This window comes from Sapajus apella, unplaced genomic scaffold (genome assembly GCF_009761245.1).
Source record: "Sapajus apella isolate SASKATOON/1434 unplaced genomic scaffold, GSC_monkey_1.0 scaffold170, whole genome shotgun sequence".
Taxonomy (NCBI): Eukaryota; Metazoa; Chordata; class Mammalia; order Primates; family Cebidae; genus Sapajus; species Sapajus apella.
The window spans coordinates 334,981-357,748 of NW_022437110.1; the positions used below are offsets into that span (position 1 = coordinate 334,981).

At 53.9% G+C, this 22,768-nt stretch overlaps 1 protein-coding gene and 1 pseudogene across 6 annotated transcripts in view; one reads left to right on the plus strand and one right to left on the minus strand.

Moving 5' to 3' along the window:
- Nucleotides 1–22,768, minus strand: part of MTA1 (metastasis associated 1) — a 54,505-nt gene that overhangs the window by 26,543 nt on the left and 5,194 nt on the right. For all 6 annotated transcript variants that reach the window (XR_004265287.1, XM_032267614.1, XM_032267613.1 and 3 more), the window contains one exon: nt 4,040–4,107. Coding sequence is in view for 4 of the 6 variants with exons in the window: in XM_032267614.1 (XP_032123505.1) it covers nt 4,040–4,107 (68 nt within the window). In the remaining 2 variants the exon portion in view is untranslated. Of the gene's footprint in view, nt 1–4,039; nt 4,108–22,768 lie in introns of those variants that run through there.
- Nucleotides 13,834–16,737, plus strand: LOC116542607 (annotated as a pseudogene).

Below are 22,768 nucleotides of genomic sequence, written 5' to 3' on the forward strand. Positions count from 1 at the left end.
TCCAGTTCCCCTAGGCCCCAGAGGGGGATGCAATATGGACCTCCAGTGCCCCCAGGCCCCGCTGACCTAGGAGCATCCTCAGAACAGCTCTGACCACAACTCAGCCAAACGCTGCTTGGCCTCAGCCAGGCATGGGGCCAGCCCTCCCGTCGCCCTCCCAGAGCAGCCACGGCCTGTGCGTCCACCACAGCTCCTAGGGGTGCTCCCACCTGGGCTGGCTGGCAAATGTCTCCAAGTGAAGACTACTGTAAAATGCCACCACAGAACGAGTTTCTGTAACATCTTTATATTGCAAGGATCATGCTGTAATTCTAATCACTGTGCAAGTGTTTAATGGACTACCATTTACACTTTTTTTTGAGACGGAGTCTCACTCTGTCACCAGGCTGAAGTGCAGGGGCTTGATCTTGGCTCACTGCAACCTCTGCCTCCTGGGTTCAAGCAATTCTCCCGCCTCAGCCTCTTGAGTAGCTGGGACTAGAGGCACGCGCCACCACACCAGCTAATTTTTGTATTTTTAGTAGAGACAGGGTTTCACCATGTTGGCCAGGATGGTCTCGATATCTGGACCTCGTGATCCGCCCGCCTCAGCTTCCCACATGGCTGGGATTACAGGCATGCGCTGACGCACCCGGTCAACTAGCTAATTTTAAAATTTTTTGTAGAGACGGGGTTTTGCCACATTGCTCAGGCTAATCTTGAACTCTTGGACTCAAGCAATCTGCCAGCCTTGACCTCCCAAAGTGCTGGGATTACAGGCGTGAGCCATGGTGCCTGGCCACTTTTCTTAAAGATGATTTTGTTTAATGGTATGAATGGGCTGGGTGGTTCACTCCCAGGAGTTCGAGACCAGCCTGGGCAACATGGTAAAACCCTCTCTCTACAACATGTTTTAAAAAAAATTAACCAGATGCAGTGGTGTGCGCCTGTAGTCCCAGCCACTTGGGAGGCTGAGGTGAGAGGATCACTTGAGCCCAGGAAGTCAAGGCTGCAGTGAACTGAGATCGTTCCACTGCACTCCAGCCTGGGCAAGAGAGCAAGACCTTGTTGAAAGAGAAGGAAGGAATGGAGGGAGGGACGGAGGGAGAAAAGTGCTCAGTGGCTCTGCAGAGCCCGCCTGGGAGCAGGGCATCCCCCAGGGTGGAATTCTGGTGCTTGGGATGCATCTCCTCTGCCCTTCTGATCTGTATCTGCTCACTATGGTGGTATGAACCCTGGGACCACCACGCTTTCCTTCAGGTCATAATCCAACATGGCCTGACCCTCCTGCAGTCAGGCTGTCCCTGCTCTGGCCTCCGTGTTCTTGCTCTGTTGGCTCTTGCATCCCAGTGACGTGCTCCACCACAGCAGGGAGACATCCACATTTCATCACAGTGATACTCAGACCACGCAATGTCAAAGCAAGCCATGACCACTGCAGACACACGACTGCAGCTCCCCACCCCGGCAGCCGCACCGCAGGGCCAGGTTCTTCCGCATTCGGGTTCCCAGCAGCTTGGCGCCTCAGGCCAGGCTCCCATCCACTTGCCCTCATAGGAGCCTTTCCCTTCTGCAGCTCTGCTGCTGAGCGCTTTAGGGAAGGATCAGCCATGATTCCATGAAAAACTAGGCAAGTTGAAAAAACGAGACGATTATGAACCTCAGGAAGCAAAGTTGTCCAAGGGAAGAAAAGGAAGAATGTCCCTGTGCGGCCTCACCACCTTTCCCTGTTTATGCAGCAGAACGAACCCCGAGCAGACCCAGTCCACACAGCCATGCTGGCGGGCGGGGTGCCTGTGGGGATGGGAGCCTGGCCTGAGGCGCCAAGCTGCTGGGAACCCCAACTGCCGACTGCATTTCAGCATGGCCCATGACCTGGGCCGGGTCTTCTCAGGCCACCCAGTCCAGCTGGTGCCTTCCAAGCAGTGCCCGCACCTGCCAGCAGTGCCACCTCTCCCACCTTCCTCACCCTGTGGGTGCAGAGCTCCAGCGCCCCTTTCCTGTTATTTGAGGGGGCGTTTGGGCCAGGGAACAGAAGGGAGGTCTGTACTCAACCAGCTGCAACACCCTGGAAGCCCCGCCCAGAGCTCCTTGGCGTGGAGGGCACTGGCCGCTGGGTGGCAGGCCCGTGGGCTCTTTTCCACATGTTGAGGTCTGGCTCAGCTACCCTGCCTGAGCTGTTCGAGAGCGTGGCTGTGCCCCTCACAGGCTGGAGCACCGCCCAGAGACAGGCAAGCATCCGGCCGTGCAGCCCCGGCCCCGAGGAGGAGGAGGGCGTCCAGGACGAAGGGGCCGCCTCTGGGCCTCTCTGATGCTGTGTCTGTAACTGAACATCGTCAAGGGCGGGAAGCCAGCCCCTGCCTGTGCACGCCTGCAACCTGCTGTCTGCACATGCAAGCCAGACAGGGGGCTCCAGGGAACCCTACCAACGGTGGCACTCGGCCCGGCACCCAGACAGGCACCGCGGCCTCCCACCCCGGGCTGCCTGCCAGCTGGGCGTGTGGGGCCAGCAGTGCCGCCTGCCGGCCACCATCCACTGCACAGACCCAGGAGGGACACCGGGCCTCCCCAAGCCATGCTTCAACCTCCCTCTGTGCCTCAGTTTCCCTACAAACCGTATGCTGTGATGCATAAACTGACTGCTCCCTGCACTCAGGAGGCTCAGCCACAGAAGCGGCGCCCTATTCCAGCAGCACCCAGAGTCCAGGTGGCCTTGCCCTGCAGATGGGCAGTGAGGTGGGCTCAGAGGACACCCAGGTCATCGCCCCTGTCTCCAACAAACAGGCCTGGCCCTCAGGCCTCCCAGAAAGCTGTGGGGGAGCAGGCACCGCCCCCCACACTCCTCAGCCCCAGGTGGTGGCAGATGCAGCAGGGAACGGCCCTCCACGAACACAGCCAGGGAAGCCCAGGGCCCAGCATGGCTACATCAGAGGCGGCGCGCTGACCTTCCCCACCCTGTCCCCTCTGATCCCAAGAATCCCAAGCCAGCACTGCCACCAAGCCTGAGGCCTAGGAAAGCAGCTTCTCACAGGAGAGTCTGCAGCATCCAGCATGGAACACCAAGGGCCCTGGTGCCCCAGGCCTGCGGAGTAGGCAGGGCTCCTAGGAGAAGGCAGCCATCTGGCCATTGGTTCCAGGGGTTCAGGGGCTCGGGAGCACTGCAGGCAGGCACAGAGAGGTCTGTGAAGCACCCAGCCCCAACCCATGCTCTGTAAAACCATGTGTCCACTGGTGGGCACCAACCTGCCCTCCCTCAACACCCTCAGGAAGTCCCCAACCAGGAGGAGAAGGGAGGCCAGGGACCCACCCACCAACCCAGAGGACAGCAAGAAGAATCCCAGGGTGTGCGGGCACCTCCACAGCCATCTGCGGCTCTGTCCCCAGAGCTGATGGGATGGAGGCTGTGCTGACGCACGGGAGAGCAGGAGTGGCTGGGGCTGAGGACCCCCGTGTCACCACCCCCCAACCCCTGGCAGGGTCTGCGTGCTGCCGGGCTCCATACATGGGCACAGGCACATCCCCCGACCAAACAGCAAGCACCTGCCCAGGACTCATGGCAGACGTGCACCGGGTGGGAGCAAGGGCTGCCAGAGTGGCCAGGGAGGGTGCCCTCAGCCACGCAGACACTCAGGGGTGGGGGCAGAGCTCACAGCCCCACAGGCCTGGCCACCAGGAGCTGGGTGGGGACCACGAGGATGGGGAGCCGGTGGGTTAGGGGAGCCGGTGGGTTAGGGGCACCGAGTGTGGCTTCCTGCAGTCTTTGGTTGGTTTCAGAATCATGTCATTCTGCTCGAACTCCCAGAGGGACACTGGCATCTCCAAGGGACCCGGAGCCCACAGACCAAGCGTGGAGTGGGCAGGCAGCTCAGGGAAGCTGCACTGGGTCCTGCACGAGGCCATCAGGCCCCTCGTTCACCCTCTCCAAGGTGACAGCAGACGGAGTCACTGAAAGTCCTGTGCAGTGGCCAGTCTGAGGTTAGCCCCAAAGGGGGGCTGCCCACAGGGCAGGAGCCAGCGAAGCCCACCGCCCCCCCACAGTGACACCAGGGCTACCCAGTACCTTATTGAGCTCCTCGATCCTCCGGATCAGGTAGGGGTTGCTGGAGGAATTCTCGAAGTAGACATAGTCTGCAAACAGCGACAGAGACAGCGTCACCCATGGCAGCAAAGGCTGGAGCTGCGCCCACCTCCTGCTGCCCAGGGACTGGAGGGGCAGCGCCATCCCCACCTCTGCTCTCACAGGCGAGGAACAAATGGAGGAGCGAAGCCCCTACACCCTCAAGGAGGGGTGGCTGCGACCAAAACTGCCTGACAGGCTGGGTCAGGGCCAGTGAGATGTGGCGGGAGGGGCCACACCCAGCAGGAGCCCACAGCCCCCCTCCTGGATCCTCACAGGCGCCAGCTGCAGAGGGCTCAGGCCCTTCTTGGGGAAGCTGTGGGGGTCAGGTGGCAGCTTCCCAGGCAAAGCCCAGCTCCAGTGCTGCCCAGCCTTGCTGGGAGCCCCGGACACCTTCCCACTGGCCACAGCCAGCCTGGATGCTACACCCCCAGAGCCACATGGCTACCACCAGCCCCCAGCCCTGCCCACGTGCCCAGGGACCCCCATCTTTCCCCAACACCAACAGCAGCGGCTACAAAGAGAACACAGCTGGGGCTTTCCGGGCCCAGGCAAGCTCAGAAGCGGGGCAGAGCTCCTCTAGGAATTATAGGGTCATCCTCGCCAGAGCTCAGGAACAGCGACGGGCACTGGGAGGGCCCCAGGACCGGCTGCAGGGTGAATACAACGCTTCCCTCAGCGATAAAACCACAGCGCCTCTGGCCTCACCAGCTCCGCAGAGAGCCACTGAATTAACAGAGCCCAGAGGCTCACCCTGGAAGGCCCAGGGAAGTCCAGGCCGGTGGTGCAGATGCCCCAGCGCTCCAGGCCTCTAGAGGCTGCGTCCTCGAGAACCAGCGCCATGAGCACCCTCGCCAGCCCTCCTGAACTGCTGCTACAGGGAGGACCCAGCAGCAGGCTGATTCCTTCCGTCCCAGCTGGAATCAGCCCAGAGGCCCACGCAGGCCTGGGATTCAGCAAAATGCAGCAAGGCCAGCACCAAAGTAGCCCAGCCCATCTGTCCACATGGAGGCCAAACCTGTACAAGGACCCTGTGGAGGGGCGTGGAGAACATCTCCCCCTGCTGCCGGCACACACCTGCAGGCATGTGCCCGTGATGACGCACCTGTGAGGATGCACCTGTGAAGAGGCACCCACAGATACATGCTCATGAGGACACACCTGCAAGGGCACCCATATGCAGAGCCACGCCTGTGCCCGCAGCTCCTGAGCGCCCCGTGCCACCCAAGCAACACAGCTGACCAGACGAGGCTGTGCCCACAGAGCTCCACAGGGCAATGGGCTAGGAGCACGGAGAGCCCAGAGGGGACTAAGCCACGGTGCCCAGGGGCCACGCCCAGCAGTGAGCGCTGACTGAGAAAAGCCTGCGGAAGTGGCGGTGGGCCTGTGGGTGTGTGCCAGGGCTGCAGGAGGCTCCGAATGCAGGCTGTGGTCACACCTGTGCAAAGCTGTGAAAATGATAGAATCTACTCAATCACACACTCAGAATTGGTGGATTTCATTCCATGCAACCATTGCAAACAAACTTTTTTGAAAAAGGTCTCAAATCAACCTTTCACTCTAAGAAACCAGATAAAGAAATTAAACCCAAAACAATGTATAGAACTTGCCAGAAACTGGGGGGGGAAATGCCCCTCAAGTGAGGAAGGACAGACAAGCTGAGGTCCTCCGTCCACCTGATGGAGGACCCCTTGGCAGGGGCCATGAGTGAAGGCCCTGGCGGCACAGGACCTGCAACACCGGGAGGCCCTCCGTGGTAGGGGGCACTGGGGCTGCGTGCGGGCCGGGTCACTGACACGATGTGGCACGGGAAACCAAGGGGTGGAGGACGGGAGACCATGCAGGGCCAGGGGATTTGCGGAACGGACTGTTCTATATCACGACTGTGGGGCAACATGACCACGGGCTTGCCAATATTCACACAACTGTACACGTAAAAGGAATTGCACTGAATGTAAATTATGCTTGAATAAACGAACAAATAAAGCAAGAAGGCAGGAAATAATACAGTAAAAATGATGTGAAAGAAAAATAGTAGAGGGGAAAACACGAAAGGAATCAAAAGCTGGGATTCTGTTTTGTTTTGTTTTTGTTTTGAGACAGAGTCTCACTCTTGTGGCCCAGGCTGGAGTCCAGTGGCGTGATCTCAGCTCACTGCAACCTCCGCTTCCCAGGTTCAAGCGATTCTCCTGCCTCAGCCTCCCCAGTAGCTGGGACTACAGGCATGCACCACCACGCATAGCTAATTTTTGTATTTCTAATAGAGACGGAGTTTCTCCATGTTGCCCAGGCTGGTCTCAAACTCCTGACCTCAGATGATCTGCCCATTTTGGCCTCCCAAAGTCCTGGGATTACAAGTGTAAGCCACCACGCCTGGCCTAAAAGCTGGTTTTTAACAAGATCAATAAACTGGAATCTTTAGCCAGACTGACAAAGAAACAAGCCAGATGTAACCAACATTAGGACGACAGATGAGACATCACTACAGATCCTCCTGATGCGCGAAGGGGAACCAGGAATATTATGGAGGACTTTATGCCAGAGAATCTGACAACTTAAATGAAATGAACCAATTGCTTGAAAGACACAAACACCAAAGCTCATTCAAGAAGAAACAGGTAACCCTATTCATACTACAGAAATAAAACAAGAAAAGCTCTAGGCCCAGATGGCTTCACTGATGAAGTCTATCAAACTTAAATCTAGCAAACTTAAATTTAAGGAAAAATTAACACCAATTCTACACAACTCTTCCAGAAAACAGAAAAAGAGGGAATGCTCCCCAGCTCACAGCAAAGACACCATTGCCCTGATACCAAAACCAAAGAAACACAAGATATCAGGAGGATCACTGGAGTCTGGGAGTTTGAGACCAGCTTCGGCAACATCATAGGACTCGACCTCTAAAAACTCTTTTTTTTAATTAGCCAGGTGTGGGAGCATGTGCCTGTAGTCCCCGCTGCATGGGGGTGAAGGCGAGAGGATCGCTTAAAACCAGGAGTTTGGGGCTGCAGTGAGCCATGATGGTGCCACTACACTCCAGCCTGGGTGACAGAGTGAGACCCTGTCTCTAAAAATAACTTAAATTTTTTTTTAAATTCAAAAATTAATGGAGCTCATCATATTCACAGAATAAGTGGGAAAACCCTATGACTAGCTCCATAGATGCATGAGTATAACCTGAAAAAGCCCCAAACATACTCTATTACACTGAGTCAGCGAGGAACTAAAGGGTACTTCCTCAGCCTGGGAAGACACTTGCGAAAAAACCTGCAGCTAGCGTCCTCCTCCATGATGAGAGGTTGCTTCTGCTGAGATCGGGGATGTGGAAGGGCACCTACTCACACTACTGCTGACCATCGAGGAGTCCCAGCCAGTGCAACAAGAAAAATCAATGAAAGGCATACCAATGGGATATGAAGAAATAAAACTTTCTATATGCAGACGACGTGGCTTTCTATACAGAAATCCCCAGAGTCTACAAAAAAGCTATTGAAACTGCTGAGTAAGAGTTCAGCAAGCTCATGGGTCAACATCTAAAAATGAGTCCTCTTTCTAAGAACTAGTAACAAACGGAAATCAAACTTGTAAAAGTACCATTCAAAAGGGCACCAAGAGAAATGAAATACTCACAAAATAAATTTTACAGATCTATCTACAGATGTTTAAAGACTGAAAGATCTGTGCAAAGATCTATATGCTGAAAAGTAGAAAACACTGGCGAGGAAAATCAGCAGAAGATGTAAATAAATGGCAATAGATAAGGTGTCATGGAATGAAATACATGTTGCTGAACTTCCCACAACAGTCCGGAGAGTCAATACTCCAGGCTGTGCAGGCCAAAAGGCCATGCCACGGATATCACGCAGGGACTAACAACAAATTTCCACACATTTTACACGGATGAAATTAAAATCACTGAGTGCAGCTTTCTATAACACAGGTGCACTCGTAAGGACTTGGATGGTTTTAGGAGGTGACATTTTGCTTCACCAGGTTCAAATGTAACGTTCTCTATCACCAGATGCAGCGACAACGGTGCCTCGTCAAGGCTGGCTCAGGGCGAGTCCTTGCTTCACAGGAGCTGCCCAGCACACTGCCAGCCCCAGGTGCGTGGCTCTCAGTGGGCAGCCTCGATGCTGAGCTGGGATCTGCAAAACTCCACTAGATGCTTCACACTTTTTCCAGTCTTTTTTCCACTTCCCAGAAAGGGCCAACGCAGCAGGCTCGGGCTGCCCGCATTCCTCCTTCCAGAGCGGTCTGACCCCTGACCTGCTCCTGGGAAGTCACCTCAGAGCCTTTGGGGCATCCTGCCTGCCAAGAGCATCTGCTCACGGGCACTACCTCAGGCAGGCTACCCTGACAGAGTGATGTATGGTGGGGCTTTGTGGCATCAGCCTGACCTCTGCAGGGGCTGAGAATGAGGAACGGAGGGCAGCCACACGGCGCTCAGCCAGGCCCCAGGCCCACATGACCAACCTCCAAAAACACCTGAGCCACCAAGGCTCATGGGAGCTTCCCTGGTCGGCAATACGTCAGGCCCGTCCCCACAGACTACTGCGGGAGTCAAGCAGCGCCCAGCCTCCGTGGGAGAGGACGCGAGGAAATCCATACCTGGTCTCTCCGGAGCCCAGCCCCCGTGTTCTTTTCTGTAATGAACTGTGTGCGCTGGCAGACATGCTCTTCTGCGTGCCATGAATTCTAGCGAACACTGAAGCCGAGGGTGGTTTTGGGGGCCCTCTGCTGCAGCACGTGATTACGCAATAGGCCAGTTGCTTTCAGCTGCAGGTCAGGTAGGAGCTCCCCAACACACAGCTAAGTGGATTCTGAAGCACAGACATTTCCCTTGCACTTGCGTTGAAGTCCCAAACACACTGCTGTGATCACAGCGTGAGCCCAGAAAACAAGCTCACTGAAAATCTGTGGCAACGGAGACTTTGCCTCGCATTTTACCCCTCAACGATAAGAACGCTGTACAAGGCAGTTTGTAATGTAAACAACATGAGCCGTTGCCAAGATGACTTCATCACAGTATAAAATTTGCAAATACGTGTGGCTGTGCCTAGTAATTTTTTTTTCAGGCCCATACTGGCTAATGTGCCTAGTAATTTTAAGATGAATTCATAAAGAATGTAAAGAACGTCGTGCATCTAAAACTCTTTTACAAAGTCATCTGGTGTACTGAGGATGGTGGCCAACAGTGGTTTATTCTGAAATTTTTCAATTTCGGTGCTAGCTTTTTAAAAAACCAGGCCAGATGCAGTGGCTCATACCTGTAATCCCAGCACTTTGGGAGGCTGAGGCGGGCAGATCATGAGGGCAGGAGTTTGAGATCAGCCTGGCCAACATGGTGAAACCCTATCTCTACTAAAAATACAAAAATTAGCGGGGCGTGGTGGCACACACCTGTAATCCCAGCTACTCGAGGGGCTGAGGCAGATGAATCGCTTGAACCTGGGAGGCAGAGGTTGCAGTGAACCAAGATCGTGCCACTGCACTCCAGCCTGGGCAACCAAGCACAACTCCGTCTAAAAAATTAATTAATTAACTAATTAAAAAGCAATAGAACTTCACCACTGCTGGGCCATCAAGCTGCTGCACAGGAGAGCAAGTCAAGATGGTCAGCTTCAGGCCAGGCATGGGGGCTCACGCCTGAGCCCAGGAGTTCGAGGCTGCAATGGGCCAGGACTGTGCCACTGCTCTCCAGCCTGGGCAATACGGCAAGACTCCATCTCTTAAAAAAAAAGGTTTTTTAAATTCAAGAACTGATGATAGTCAAGGAGAGTCAAAGTTCACTGCTGAAACTACTGGTTCCATAAAGGATGACAGATTCAAATACTTTCCACAGGCCGGGCACAGTGGCTTAAGCCTCTAATCCCAGAACTTTGGGAGGCTGAGGCTTGTGGATCACTTGAGGTCAGGAGTTTGAGACCAGCCTGGCCAACATAGTGAAATCCTGTCTCTACTAAAAATAGAAAAACTAGCCAGGTGTGGTGGTGCTTGCCTGTAGTCCCAGCTACTTGAGAGGCTGAGGCAGGAGAATCACTTGGGCCCAGGAGGTAGAGGTTGCAGTGAGCCAAGATCGCGCCACTGCACTCCAGCCTGGGCAACAGAATGAGACTCTGTCTCAAAAAAAAACAAAATAAGGCTGGGCACAGTGGCTCTTGCCTGTAATCCCAGCATTTTGGGAGGCCAAGGCGGGCGGATCACCTGAAGTTGGGAGTTCGAGACCAGCCTGACCAACATGGAGAAAACTCATCTCTACTAAAAAGACAAAAAATAATCCCAGCTACTCGTGAGGCTGAGGCAGAAGAATCACTTGGACCCAGGAGGCAGAAGTGGTAGTGAGCAGAGATCGCGCCATTGCACTCCAGCCCGATCAACAAGAACAAAACTGTCTCAAAACAAATAAACACACACTTTCCACATAATATTTACCTGCCAACAAGTAACAGAATGAGTAACTATAGGCTTTCATCACCTTAGACTTCTAACAAGCCTTGTAAATTTGTCCAACCAAGCCCATTTCTGTGCTACACACTTCACCACCATCACTGGTAACACATCCTAGCAGATTCTACTTCAGGTTACACCAAATTAACATTTTCCCAGCTGCTGCTGTTGCTTTTTTTCTTTTTTTTTAGATGGAGTCTCACTTTGTCGCCCAGGCTGGAGTGCAGTGGTGTGATCTTGGCTCACTATAACCTCCGCCTTCCAGGTTCAAGCGATTCTCCTGCCTCAGCTTCTTAAGTAGCTGGGACTACAGGCGCATGCCACCACGCCCAGATGATTTTTTTATTTTTAGTAGAGATGAGGTTTCACCATGTTGGTCAGGATAGTCTCAATCTCCCGACCTCGTGATCTGCCCACCTCAGCTTCCCAAAGTGCTGGGATTACAGGTGTGAGCCACCACGCCTGCCCTTCCCAGCTTCTTTGAACATATTCCTGCCTTTCTGTGGCCCATGTATACTATTCAGAGGCTCCCCCTTCATACTCACTAACTTTGGCGTTTTTTGTTTGTTTGTTTTTTTTTTTTTGAGACGGAGTTTCGCTCTTGTTACCCAGGCTGGAGTGCAATGGCGCAATCTCGGCTCACCGCAACCTCCGCCTCCTGGGTTCAGGCAATTCTCCTGCCTCAGCCTCCTAAGTAGCTGGGATTACAGGCACGCGCCACCATGCCCAGCTAATTTATTGTAGTTTTAGTAGAGACGGGGTTTCACCATGTTGACCAGGATGGTCTCGATCTCTTGACCTCGTGATCCACCCGCCTCGGCCTCCCAAAGTGCTGGGATTACAGGCTTGAGCCACTGTGCCCGGCCCTTTGGCGTTTTTTTTTTTATTTTTTCTTGAGACAAGAGTTTCCCTCGTCGCCCAGGCTGGAGTGCAATGGCGCTAGGCACACTACAATCTCAACCTCCTGGGTTCAAGAGATTCTCCCACTTCAGCCTCCCAAGTAGCTAGGACTACAGGCACATGCTACCACACCCGGCTTATTTTTGTTTTTTTTTTTGTTTTTTTTTTGAGACGGAGTTTCACTCATGTTACCCAGGCTGGAGTGCAATGGCGCGATCTCGGCTCACCGCAACCTCCGCCTCCTGGGTTCAGGCAATTCTGCTGCCTCAGCCTCCTGAGTAGCTGGGATTACAGGCACGCACCACCATGCCCAGCTAATGTTTTTTGTATTTTTAGTAGAGACGGGGTTTCCCCATGTTGACCAGGATGGTCTCGATCTCTTGACCTCGTGATCCACCCGCCTCGGCCTCCCAAAGTGCTGGGATTACAGGCTTGAGCCACCGCGCCCGGCTATTTTTGTATTTTTAATAGAGATGGGGTTTCACCAGGTTGGCCAGGCTGGTCTCGAACTCCTGACCTCAGGTGATCCGCCCACCTTGGCCTCCTGAAGTTCTGGGATTACAGGTGTGAACCACTGAGCCCAGCCCAAACTCACTACTGACGCCTCGAATAAACTGAGCAGTATCAGTAACATCTGCTGACTCACTGACATCCAAGGAAAACTTATCAAAATGATGCTGTTTTCTGCCCATTCATGTTGCTTTCAACATTTTCAGCTCCTGGGCAACGGTTTTCCCTGTGGGACTAATCGTGCTGAGCAGGTTTCTTTGCTCTGGACACGCTTCTTTGGCTGTGATGATCCAACACGATTTCCTCACTATAGATAAGTGCTTTCCTTGCTGGGCTAATAAGGTTACGTGGAAACCTGCATTGATTGTATCCCCATTTTCATCTTTATTTTTGTAAAGAAGTGCTGCTGCGATGACACACTCCCTTTTAACTTTTCTAACACTTCTGAGCATCGCTTGTCCCGGAGTTCAGAACTGTGGTGATACCACATGCACTGCATCCCTTCAGCACAGGGCAGTCACTAGACCACAGCAATGCTTTGCCGTCCGAGGCAGAGGCAGATGGTGCATTTGCCGCTGCAGCTTAGAAGGGCCCTGCTCAGGGCCGAGTGTGGTGGCTCACGCCTGTAATCCCAGCACTTTGGGAGGCATAGGCAGATGGATCACCTGAGGTCAGGAGTTCAAGACCAGCCTGGACAGCATGGTGAAACCCCATCTCTCCTAAAAATACAAAGAAATTAACCAGGTGTGGTGTCTCACGCCTGTAATCTCACCTGAGAGAGGCAGGGGAATCTCTACTCAGGAGGCTGAGGCAGGGGAATTGCTTGAACCCAGGAAGCAGAGGTTGCCAAGATCGCACCACTGCACTCCAGCCTGGGTGACAGAGCAAGACCCTGTCTCAGACAGAAAAAAAAAGGGGGGATGGGGGCTCCATTCGGTCAGCTCTCCGCTTGATTTCACACAGTGGGAAGTGGAGCTACGGGGATGCGGGTGGCACTGAAGATGCAGACAAGCTGCACCTGCCACTGCGCGGTCTGAGGGGCTGCGCCTGCCTCCACACAGTCTGAGGGGCTGCGCCCGCCTCCACGGGGTCTCCGGGCCTGAGGGGCTGCGCCTGCCTCCGCGCGGTCTGCAGTGGGCTGAGGAACTATGCTTGCCTCAGTGTGGTCTCTGGAGCACTGTCTGCCTCTGTGTGTCCTGCAGCGGGCTGACCAGCAGCACAGACTCATGGCCACTCAGGCCTTGTAATATCATAAGCAAGAAATATTTGGTCTTGTCACTGATTCCTGGCAGACAGCACCCAAAACCCTTGGAAACTCTGGAGTGATGAGAGTGTCTTCTATATGTAATAATATGACTGGTGGTTGGGGGGGCCCTAGATAACTTCAAGATGGAGGCTAGTACCCAGAGAGCCCAAGACAGGATCACAGGGTTACGAATTCCAGCCCCACCCAGGCATCTCCAGGGAGGGGACGGGGCTGAAGGCTGAACTGATCCCCAATGGTCAATGATGTATCAATCACACCTAAGTAATGGAGACTCCATGAAAACCCAAAAGGACAGGATTTGAAGGGCTTCCAGGCAGCTGAACAAGTGGAAGTGGGTAGGGGAGGACGTGGAGGCTCCAGCCATCCTTGCCCTCTCGCCCTATGCACCTCTTCCATCAGGCTGCTCATCTGCGCTCTTGGGAATCTTTTTTATAATAAGCCAGTAAACATTAGCATTTCCCTGGGTTCTGAGATGCTCTATCAAATTAATCCAACCTGAAGAGGGGGTCCTCGGAATACTGATTTACAGCCAGTTGATGAAAAGCTCAGAACCTGGGGTTTGGGATTAGCATTAGAAGAGAGGACAGTCCTCTTTTGGCGTTTCCACTGTCCCAGCTCAGCGGTGTGACTAGAGACCTCAGCTGGTCTGGCAGCGCCGGCTACAGCACCTCTGCACCGTTGCCATGTCGCGGTTTTTCACCACTGGTTGGGACAGCGAGTCCAAGTCGTCCCTGTGCGGGGAGGAACTTGTCACCAAACCTGTCAGAGGCAACTACGGCAAACAGCCATTGTTGCTGAGCGAGGATGACGAAGATACCAAGAGAGCTGTCTGAAGTGCCAAGGACAAGAAGTTTGAGGAGCTGACCAACCTTATCCGGACCATTTGTAATGCCATGAAGATTCGTGATGTCACTAAGTGCCTGGAAGAGTTTGAGCTCCTGGGAAAAGCATATGGGAAGGCCAAGAGCATTGTGGACAAAGAAGGTGTCCCCCGGTTCTATATCTGCAACTTGGCTGACCTGGAGGACTATCTTAATGAGCTTTGGGAAGACAGGGAAGGGAAGAAGATAAACAATGCCAAGGCTTTGAGCACGTTGTGCCGGAAGATCCGAAAATACAACTGTGATTTTGAGTCCCATATCACAAGCTACAAGCAGAACCCTGAGCAGTCCGCAGATGAAGATGCTGAGAAGAATGAGGATTCAGAAGGCTCTTCAGATGAGGATTAGGATGAGGATGAGGACAGAGTCAGTGCTGCAACTTTCCTGAAGAAGAAATGAGATGCTCCTTCTGGGGAGAGTCGCAAGTTCCTCAAAAAGATGGATGGCGAAGATGAGGACTCAGAAGATTCTGAAGATGATGAAGACTGGGACACAGGTTCCACATCTGATTCTGACTCAGAGGAAGAAGAAGGGAAACAAACCTCACTGGCCTCAAGATTTCTTAAAAAGGCGCCCACCACAGATGAAGACAAGAAGGCGGCGGAGAAGAAACGGGAGGACAAAGCTAAGAAGAAGCATGACAGGAAATCCAAGCGTCTGGATGAGGAAGAGGAGCACATGAAGGCGGGGCGTGGGAAAGGGTCCGGGGTGGAGTGCCCCTGGTTAAGGAGAAGCCAAAAATGTTTGCCAAGGGAACGGAGATCACCCATGCTGTCGTTATCAAGAAACTGAATAAGATCCTACAGGCACGAGGCAAGAAGGGAACTGATCGTGCTGCCCAGATTGAGCTGCTACAACTGCTGGTTCCGATTGCGGCAGAAAACAACCTAGGAGAGGGCGTCATTGTCAAGATAAAGTTCAATATCATCGCCTCTCTCTATGACTACAACCCCAACCTGGCAATCTACATGAAGCCAGAGATGTCGGGGAAGTGTCTGGACTACATCAATGAGCTGATGGACATCTGTTTGCAAATCCCAACATTTTTGTTGGAGAGAATATTCTGGAAGAGAGTGAGAACCTGCACAATGCTGACCAGCTACTGCGTGTCCGTGGCTGCATCCTAACTCTAGTGGAACGAATGGATGAAGAATTCACCAAAATAATGCAAAATACTGATCCTCATTCCCAAGAGTACGTGGAGCATACGTGGAGCACTTGAAGGACGAGGCCCAGGTGTGCGCCATCATCGAGTGCGTGCAGTGCTACCTGGAGGAGAAGGGAACCACTGAGGAGGTCTGCCGTATCTACCTGCTGCGAATCCTGCATACCTACTACAAGTTCGATTACAAGGCCCATCAGCAGCAGCTGACCCCGCCTGAGGGCTCCTCAAAGTCTGAGCAAGATCAGGCAGAAAATGAAGGTGAGGACTCGGCCATGTTGATGTGCAAGTACATCTACGCCAAGAACCGCACAGACCAGATCCGCACGTGCGCCATCCTCCGCCACATCTACCACCATGCTCTGCACTCCCGCTGGTACCAGGCCTGCGACCTCATGCTCATGAGCCAGCTGCAGGATAACATTCAGCACACGGACCCGCCAGTGCAGATCCTTTACAACCGCACAATGGTGCAGCTGGGCATCTGTGCCTTCCGCCAAGGCCTGACCAAGGACGTGCACAACGCCCCACTGGATATCCAGTCCAGTGGCTGGGCCAATGAGCTTCTGGGCCAGGGCCTGCTGCTGTGCAGCCTGCAGGAGCGCAACCAGGAGCAGGAGAAGGTGGAGCGGTGCCGGCAGGTCCCCTTCCACTTGCACATCAACCTGGAGCTGCTGGAGTGTGTCTACCTGGTGTCTGCCATGCTCCTGAAGATCACCTACACGGCTGCCCACGAGAGCGATGCCTGCCGACACATGATCAGCAAGCAGTTCCACCACCAGCTGTGTGTGGGCGAGTGGCAGCCCCTGCTGGGTCCCCCTGAGTCCATGAGGGAACAATGTGGTTGCTGCCTCTAAGGCCATGAAGATGGGTGACTGCAATATCTGCCACAGTTTCATCATCAATGAGAAGATGAATGGGAAAGTGTGGGACCTTTTCCCCGAGGCTGACAGAGTCCGCACCATGCTGGTTAGGAAGATCCAGGAAGAGTCACTGAGGACGTACCTCTTCACCTACAGCAGTGTCTACGACTCCATCAGCATGGAGACGCTGTCAGACATGTTTGAGCTGGATCTGCCCACTGTGCACGCCATCATCAGCAAGATGATCATTAATGAGGAGCTAATGGCCTCCCCAGACCAGCCGACACAGACAATGGTGATGCACCACACCAAGCCCACTGCCCCGCAGAACCTGGCTCTGCAGCTGGCTGAGAAGCTGGGAAGCCTGGTGGAAAACAATGAGCGGGTGTTTGACCACAAGCAGGGCACCTACGGTGGCTACTTCCAAGGCCAGAAGGACGGCGACCGCAAAACAGGGGCTACATGCACTGCAGTGGCTACCGCCAGCAGCAGCCTGAGAGAGCCTACTGAAGCTCTCCACTGCCTCCACGCCTAGACCATCCAACCTTGAAGTCCTAAACCACACTCCAGCTATTAAAGGTCTATTTAAAGTTGGAAAAAAAAAAGAAGAGAGGACAGTCTTGTGAGACTCAGCCATTCAGCTGCAGAACCTAGTATTCTCTCCAGGTAAGCAGCATCAAAACTGGGTTAAATCATAGGACATCCAGCTGGTGTCCACTGGATAAGCGACTGGCTGCTGGTGGGGAGAAACAACACACACGTTCCAGGGACCAGAGGTGACGTGTTCTGTGTTGAACGTGTGAGAGTAGGAAACAGTCTGTGTTTTCCTATCCCTATCACGAATATTCAACCCCACCACAGCAGCTCAAAGCAGCCACCGAATCACCAGAATCCCATTAACGTGGCTGTGTTCCCATAACACTGTATTCCAGGGCACTGAAATGTGAATTTCACATAATTTTTATGTGTCATGAAGTTTTCTGCCTTTGATTTTTTTCTCAACAATTAAAAAATGTAAAACCCATTCTTAGCTCATGAGTCATCAAAAACAGGCAGTGGGCCAGTTTGCCAATCCCTGTACGAGAGGACTCAAGATTGGTCTAGATGCCAATTATTTCCCAAACAGACCTAGGCGGGCACTGTGCTTAGCTTGATGATGTTCTGCAGATGTTGTGTTTCTTACAGGTTGAAGGTTCATGGCAACCTGCAACAAGTAAAGTCTCGGTGCCATTTTTCCAACAGCTCACTACGCGTCGCTGTCACATTTTGATAATTCGCTCAGTATTTCCAACTTTTTAACCATTATTCTATCGGTTACGGTGATCTGTGATCAGCGACCCCTGATGCTACTATTGTCATTGTTTTGGGGCACCATGAGCCATAGCCATCTGATAACTGAATTGATAAACGGTGTGTTCTGCCCTAGGAACTGGCCATCCCTCCCTCTCTCTCTGTCTCCTGGGGCCTCCCTATTCCCTAAGACACAATATTGAAATTGGACCAATTAATAACCCTGCCATGGCGTCTAAGTAGTCAAGCGAAGGGAAGAGTTGAGAGTCACACATCTCTCGCTTTGAAACAAAAGCTGGAAATCAATGACTAAGCTTAGTGAGGAAGGCCTGTTGAAAGCCAAGATACCCTAATGGAAAGCTAGGCCTTTACCACCAAGCAGGTGGCCAAGCTGTGAACGCAGAGGGAAAGTTCCTGAAAGAAACTGAAAGGGGGCCGGCACGGTGGCTCACACCTGTAATCCCAGCACTTGGGGAGGCCAAAGAGGGTGGATCACTTGAGGTCAGCAGTTCGAGACCAGCCAGGCCAACATGGGGAAACCCCGTCTCTGCTAAAAATACAAAAATTAGCTGGGCATGGTGGTGTGTGCCTGTAATCCCAGCTACTCGGGGGCTGAGGTGGGAGAATTGCTTGAACCAGGGAGGTGGAGGTTGCAGTGAGCTGAGATCACACCACTGCACCCCAGCCCTGGCGACAGAGCAAGACTATCAAAGAAAAAGAAGTTAAAAGTACTGCTCCAGGCTGTGCACAGTGACTCACACCTGTAATCCTAGCACTTTGGGAGGCCAAGGCGAGAGGATCACTTGAGGTCAGGAGCTGAAGGTCAGCCTGGCCAACATTAAGAAACTCCATCTCTACTACAAATACAAAAAAATGAGCTGGGTATGGTGGCGCTACACCTGTAGTTCCAGCTCCTTGCGGGGCTGAGGCAGGAGAGTCACTCGAATCCAGGAGGCGGAGGTTGCAGTGAGCCAAGATCATGCCACTGCACTCCAGCCTGGGCAACAGAGTGAGACTCCGTCTCAAAACAAAAACAAAACAAAACAAACAAACAAACAAACAAAAGCGCTGTTCCAGTGAACACAAGAATGATAAGAAAGCTAAACAGCCTTAGTACCGATAGGGAAGTGGCCAGGATGGGAAATCAGACACAATATTCCCTTCAGCCAAAGCCTCAGCCAGGCAAGGCCCTAACTCCCTTCAGTTCTGTGAAGGCTGAGTGAGGTGGAGGCTGCAGAAGAAAAATCTGAAGCTAGCAGAAGTTGGCTCATGAAGTGAAAGAAAAGAAGCCATTTCTGTCACATAAAAGTGCAAGGTGAGGCGAGGCACAATGGCTCACGCCTATAATCCCTAGCACTTTGGGAGTCCAAGGCAGGATGATCACTTGAGGCCAGGGGTTTGAGACCAGATTGGGCAACACAGTGAGACCCTATCTCTACAAAAATAGCCAGGCATGGTAGCATATGCCTGTAGCCCCAGCTACTCAGGAGGCTGAAGTGGGGAGGATCCCTTGAGCCCAAGAGGCTGAGGCTGCAGTCAGCCAAGATCATACCACTGCACTCCAGCCTGGGTGACAAAGCAAGACCTTATCTCAAAAAAAAAAAAAAAACAAGCCAGACGCAAAAGCCCACATACTGTGCAAGGCCACTTCTGTGGCACTCTGGACAAGGCAGAACGGCAGAAACAGAAAACAGGTCAGCGTTGCTGAGAGCTGGGGGAGGAGAGGCGGCTGACTGTGAAACGTCACATGAGAAGCGCGTCAGGTGAGAAGAGCTGCCTGAGTGAAAATCACAGGCTCAACACAAGTGGCTTTCCATGTGTAACGTGTATCTCAATAAACCTGACTTTTTCTTAAGACAGTCTCGCTCTGTCACCCAGGCTGGAGTGCAGGGGTGTGATCTCGGCTCACTGAAACCTCTGCCTCCAGCGCTCAGGCGATTCTCCTGCCTCAGCCTCCCAAGCAGCTAGGATTACAGGCACGCACCACCAGGCCCGGCTAACGTTTTTTGCATTTTTAGAAGAGATGGGGTTTTGCTGTGTTGGTCAGGTTGAAACTCCTGAGCTCAAGTGATCTGCCTGCTTCAGCTTCCGAAAGTGCTGGGATTGCAGGCGTGAGCCACTGTGCCCAGCCTAAACCTGACTTTAAGTTAAAAAAAACACACACACCCACAGAGTCAATTCTCATTATCCGCAGTAATTATGTTCTATAAAGTCACCGCTAATACTGAATTACTGAACACCAAACCTCTGCTCCTACAGGAAATATGGGGTCAGGTTCCTACGAGCCTCTGGTCACATTTTCAGCAACCAATCAATACACAATAGCATTATTTTGCATTTCTGTCAAAGAACTTTATATAATAAGTATTGCTGTTCCCTGACACTAAAGTCACACGGGGGCAGAGCCCATCTAACACATATTCTGTCCGTGGACCCGTCACAGCCTGCCTGTGCACAGGGACACCTGCTGCAGCACCTCTCCGGGGCATCTGAAGAGCAAAATCACAGGCAAGAGCCCCAAATGCAAGCAGCGTGGCCCTCAATAGCCTGAGAAACGACAATTTGCTCCCACCACGGGAGCACCAGCAGAGGGCAAGTTCCCTCACTCACCCCAACGGGCGCCTGGGCACCACGCAGCTAGCTCAGGCTTTTAGCAGCCTGTGTGTGCCCGCCAACGGCTGCAAAAGTGACACAAGTATAAATTCTGCGGTTATACATACATTTTAGCAAGTAGGGGACAGGGCCGCAAAAGAACTGGAGGAGAACAGACAGGGCCCACAAGATCACTGAGCGATAGGAGCTGCGTGCAGGGCGGTACCTGTGGCCCCGCCTGTGTGGGACCCTCCAGGGTGCAGCCCACTCTCCTGAGCTCACACCACCGCTGGGTCTGCCATGGTCAGAAACGGGGGTCCAGGAAACAGCAACAGTCACTGGGAAAGCCCCCAGCACCCCCACTCTGGGAGCCGGGTCTCCATGTGACCACATCCCGAATGCTGCAGACATGCCCTGTATTTTTATCTGTAAAACCTGGGCACTGACAGCCTTGTGCCCAGCCCATCCTCGGGCATCCTCCTCCTCCGTCGCTGTCCCCACAAAGTCCACAAAGGTTCGGAGACCAGAGTCCCAGCGTCCGAGGGGCATCCGGCAGCCAGGGATAGGGACAGCAGCCCCCAGGGGCTGCAAACAGATGTCCCCTCGTGCAAGTGGCCCAATGGCCCAGGTACCCTGTCTCCTGGAAGAAGGGCCAGAGCATGACCCTCCCCCAGAACTGCCCCAGCCCAGCCCAGAGAAAGCCATACCTCAGGGCCAGCCCCCGAGTGCGCTGTCCTCTGAAGGCAGGGGATGAGCCAGGCAGAACCAGGTGCACCCCACACCTGATTCCACCGTTGACCAACCGCACAAGCCATGAGGCTCATTTTATTTTTTTGAGACTGAGTCTCGCTCTGTCTTCCAGCCTGGAGTGCAATGGCGTGATCTGGGCTCACTGCAGCCTCCTTAGGCTCATTTTTAAGGTGTGCTTGGTACAAGGGGCTGCTGTCACTGCCCTGGTTTCCTTCCATGACAATGCTGCCCTGAGGACAGCCTGGCAGGGCACGGACGGGAAGGGACACATGGGCCCCTCCATGCCCCAGGGGTCCCCCAGCTGCACAGGTCTGCAGAGCCCCCTCCTGATGGCACCCACAGAGCTCAGGCCCTGACCGCAGGGGGCTCTGGGGGAAGGGGGCACTTCAGCTCCTCAGGCCACCAGGGCCATCCAGGCAGAGAAAGCAGCAGAGCCCACACCAGGCTGGATCACAGGGCTGTAGTGCTGAGGCCACTCCAGGGAGGCTGCCGGGAGGCTGTGAGGGGAGGTCACCACAGACCCCTGAGATGCGCCGCACAGCCCACAGGAACAAGCCTGGGTCCTGGCCTCAGGGGTGCAGGGGTCACGTTGGTGGGGTGGGTGGGGTGTAGCGGTGTGGGGTGCTGGGTGGCCCTGCACCGGGAGGGTGGCCCCATTGCCACAAAGATCCCCCAGTCTACACGCTCAGACACGAGCCCAGTGGGACAGGAACGGAGCAGGCCAGCTGGTGTGGGGGTGGGGACACCAGTGACACGGGAGCCCCGGGAAGCAGTGAGCCCAGGCAGCAAACTAGGAAAGACCATTTGGAGAACATGAAATGCTCTGCCGGGCAGGGCAGCTCACAACCTTACAACCCCAGCAGCACTTTGGGAGGCCAAGGCAAGAGGATCGCTCAGGCACTGGAGTTCAAGACCAGCCTCTATAAAAATATAAAAATGAGCTGCGTGTGATGGTGTACACCGTGGGCCCCACTACTCAGGAAGCTGAGGTGGGAGGATCACCAGAGCCTGGCGGGTGGAGGCTGCAGTGAGCTGTGATGCTGTCACTGCACTCCAGCCTGAGTGACAGGAGACCCTATCTCAAAAACAACACAATTCAGCACTCCCAAGACAGCCTGCTGGAGTGGCAGGTAGGGACTAAGCTGCCCCCACACAGGGTCTCAGGGTGGCTCCTCATGGGGAACGGCCGTCACCGTTTCTAGCAGGACTCAGCCCATAATCAGGAGAGAGCGTCCCACGTGCAGATGGAGGAGAGAGGCCCTGCGGCCAGTGCTCCCCCGCTGCCTGTCGGGCGCCTGGCAGGGCACACGGCACCGCCCCAGCACCCCAGCCTCACCTGCTGACCAGCGTCCAGATGCGCAGCTGGGGACCCACCTCTAGGCAGGACGCCCACAGGGCCATGGCAGCAGTCTTGGCATCCAGGGCCCACAGATGCGGGGATGGGGGGAATGGCACTGCCACGGCGGGTCAGGCATCAGAGATGCGCTTCTTTGGACAATTCCTTCCAACATCCCTCACCGACAGCTACTTTTTTATTAATCTAAGAGCTTAATTGTCAAAGTTTCCTCTCAGAACAATATGGGGCTGGATGCATTGGCTGACGCCTGTAATCCCAGCACTTTAGAAGGCCAAGGTGGGCAGACCACTTGTCAGGAGATTGAGACCAGCCTGGCCAACATGGTGAAACCTCATCTCTACACAAAACACAAAAACTAGCCAGGCGTGGTGGCGCGTGCCTGTAAGTCCAGCTCCTCAGGGGGCTGAGGCAGCAGAATCGCTTGAACACAGGAGGCAGAGGTTGCAGTGAGCAGAAACTGTGCCACTGCACTCCAGCCCGGGTAACAGGGCGAAACTCCGTCTCAAAAAAAAACCAACAAGGAAGGCCAAAAGTAGGGACCAAGCCCACCCCGGAGCAAGCCAGGAGTGCTCAGTGGGTCATGCAGGAGGGTCCCAGGGCCCGCCCCGGAGCAAGCCAGGAGTGCTCAGTGGGTCATGCAGAGGGTC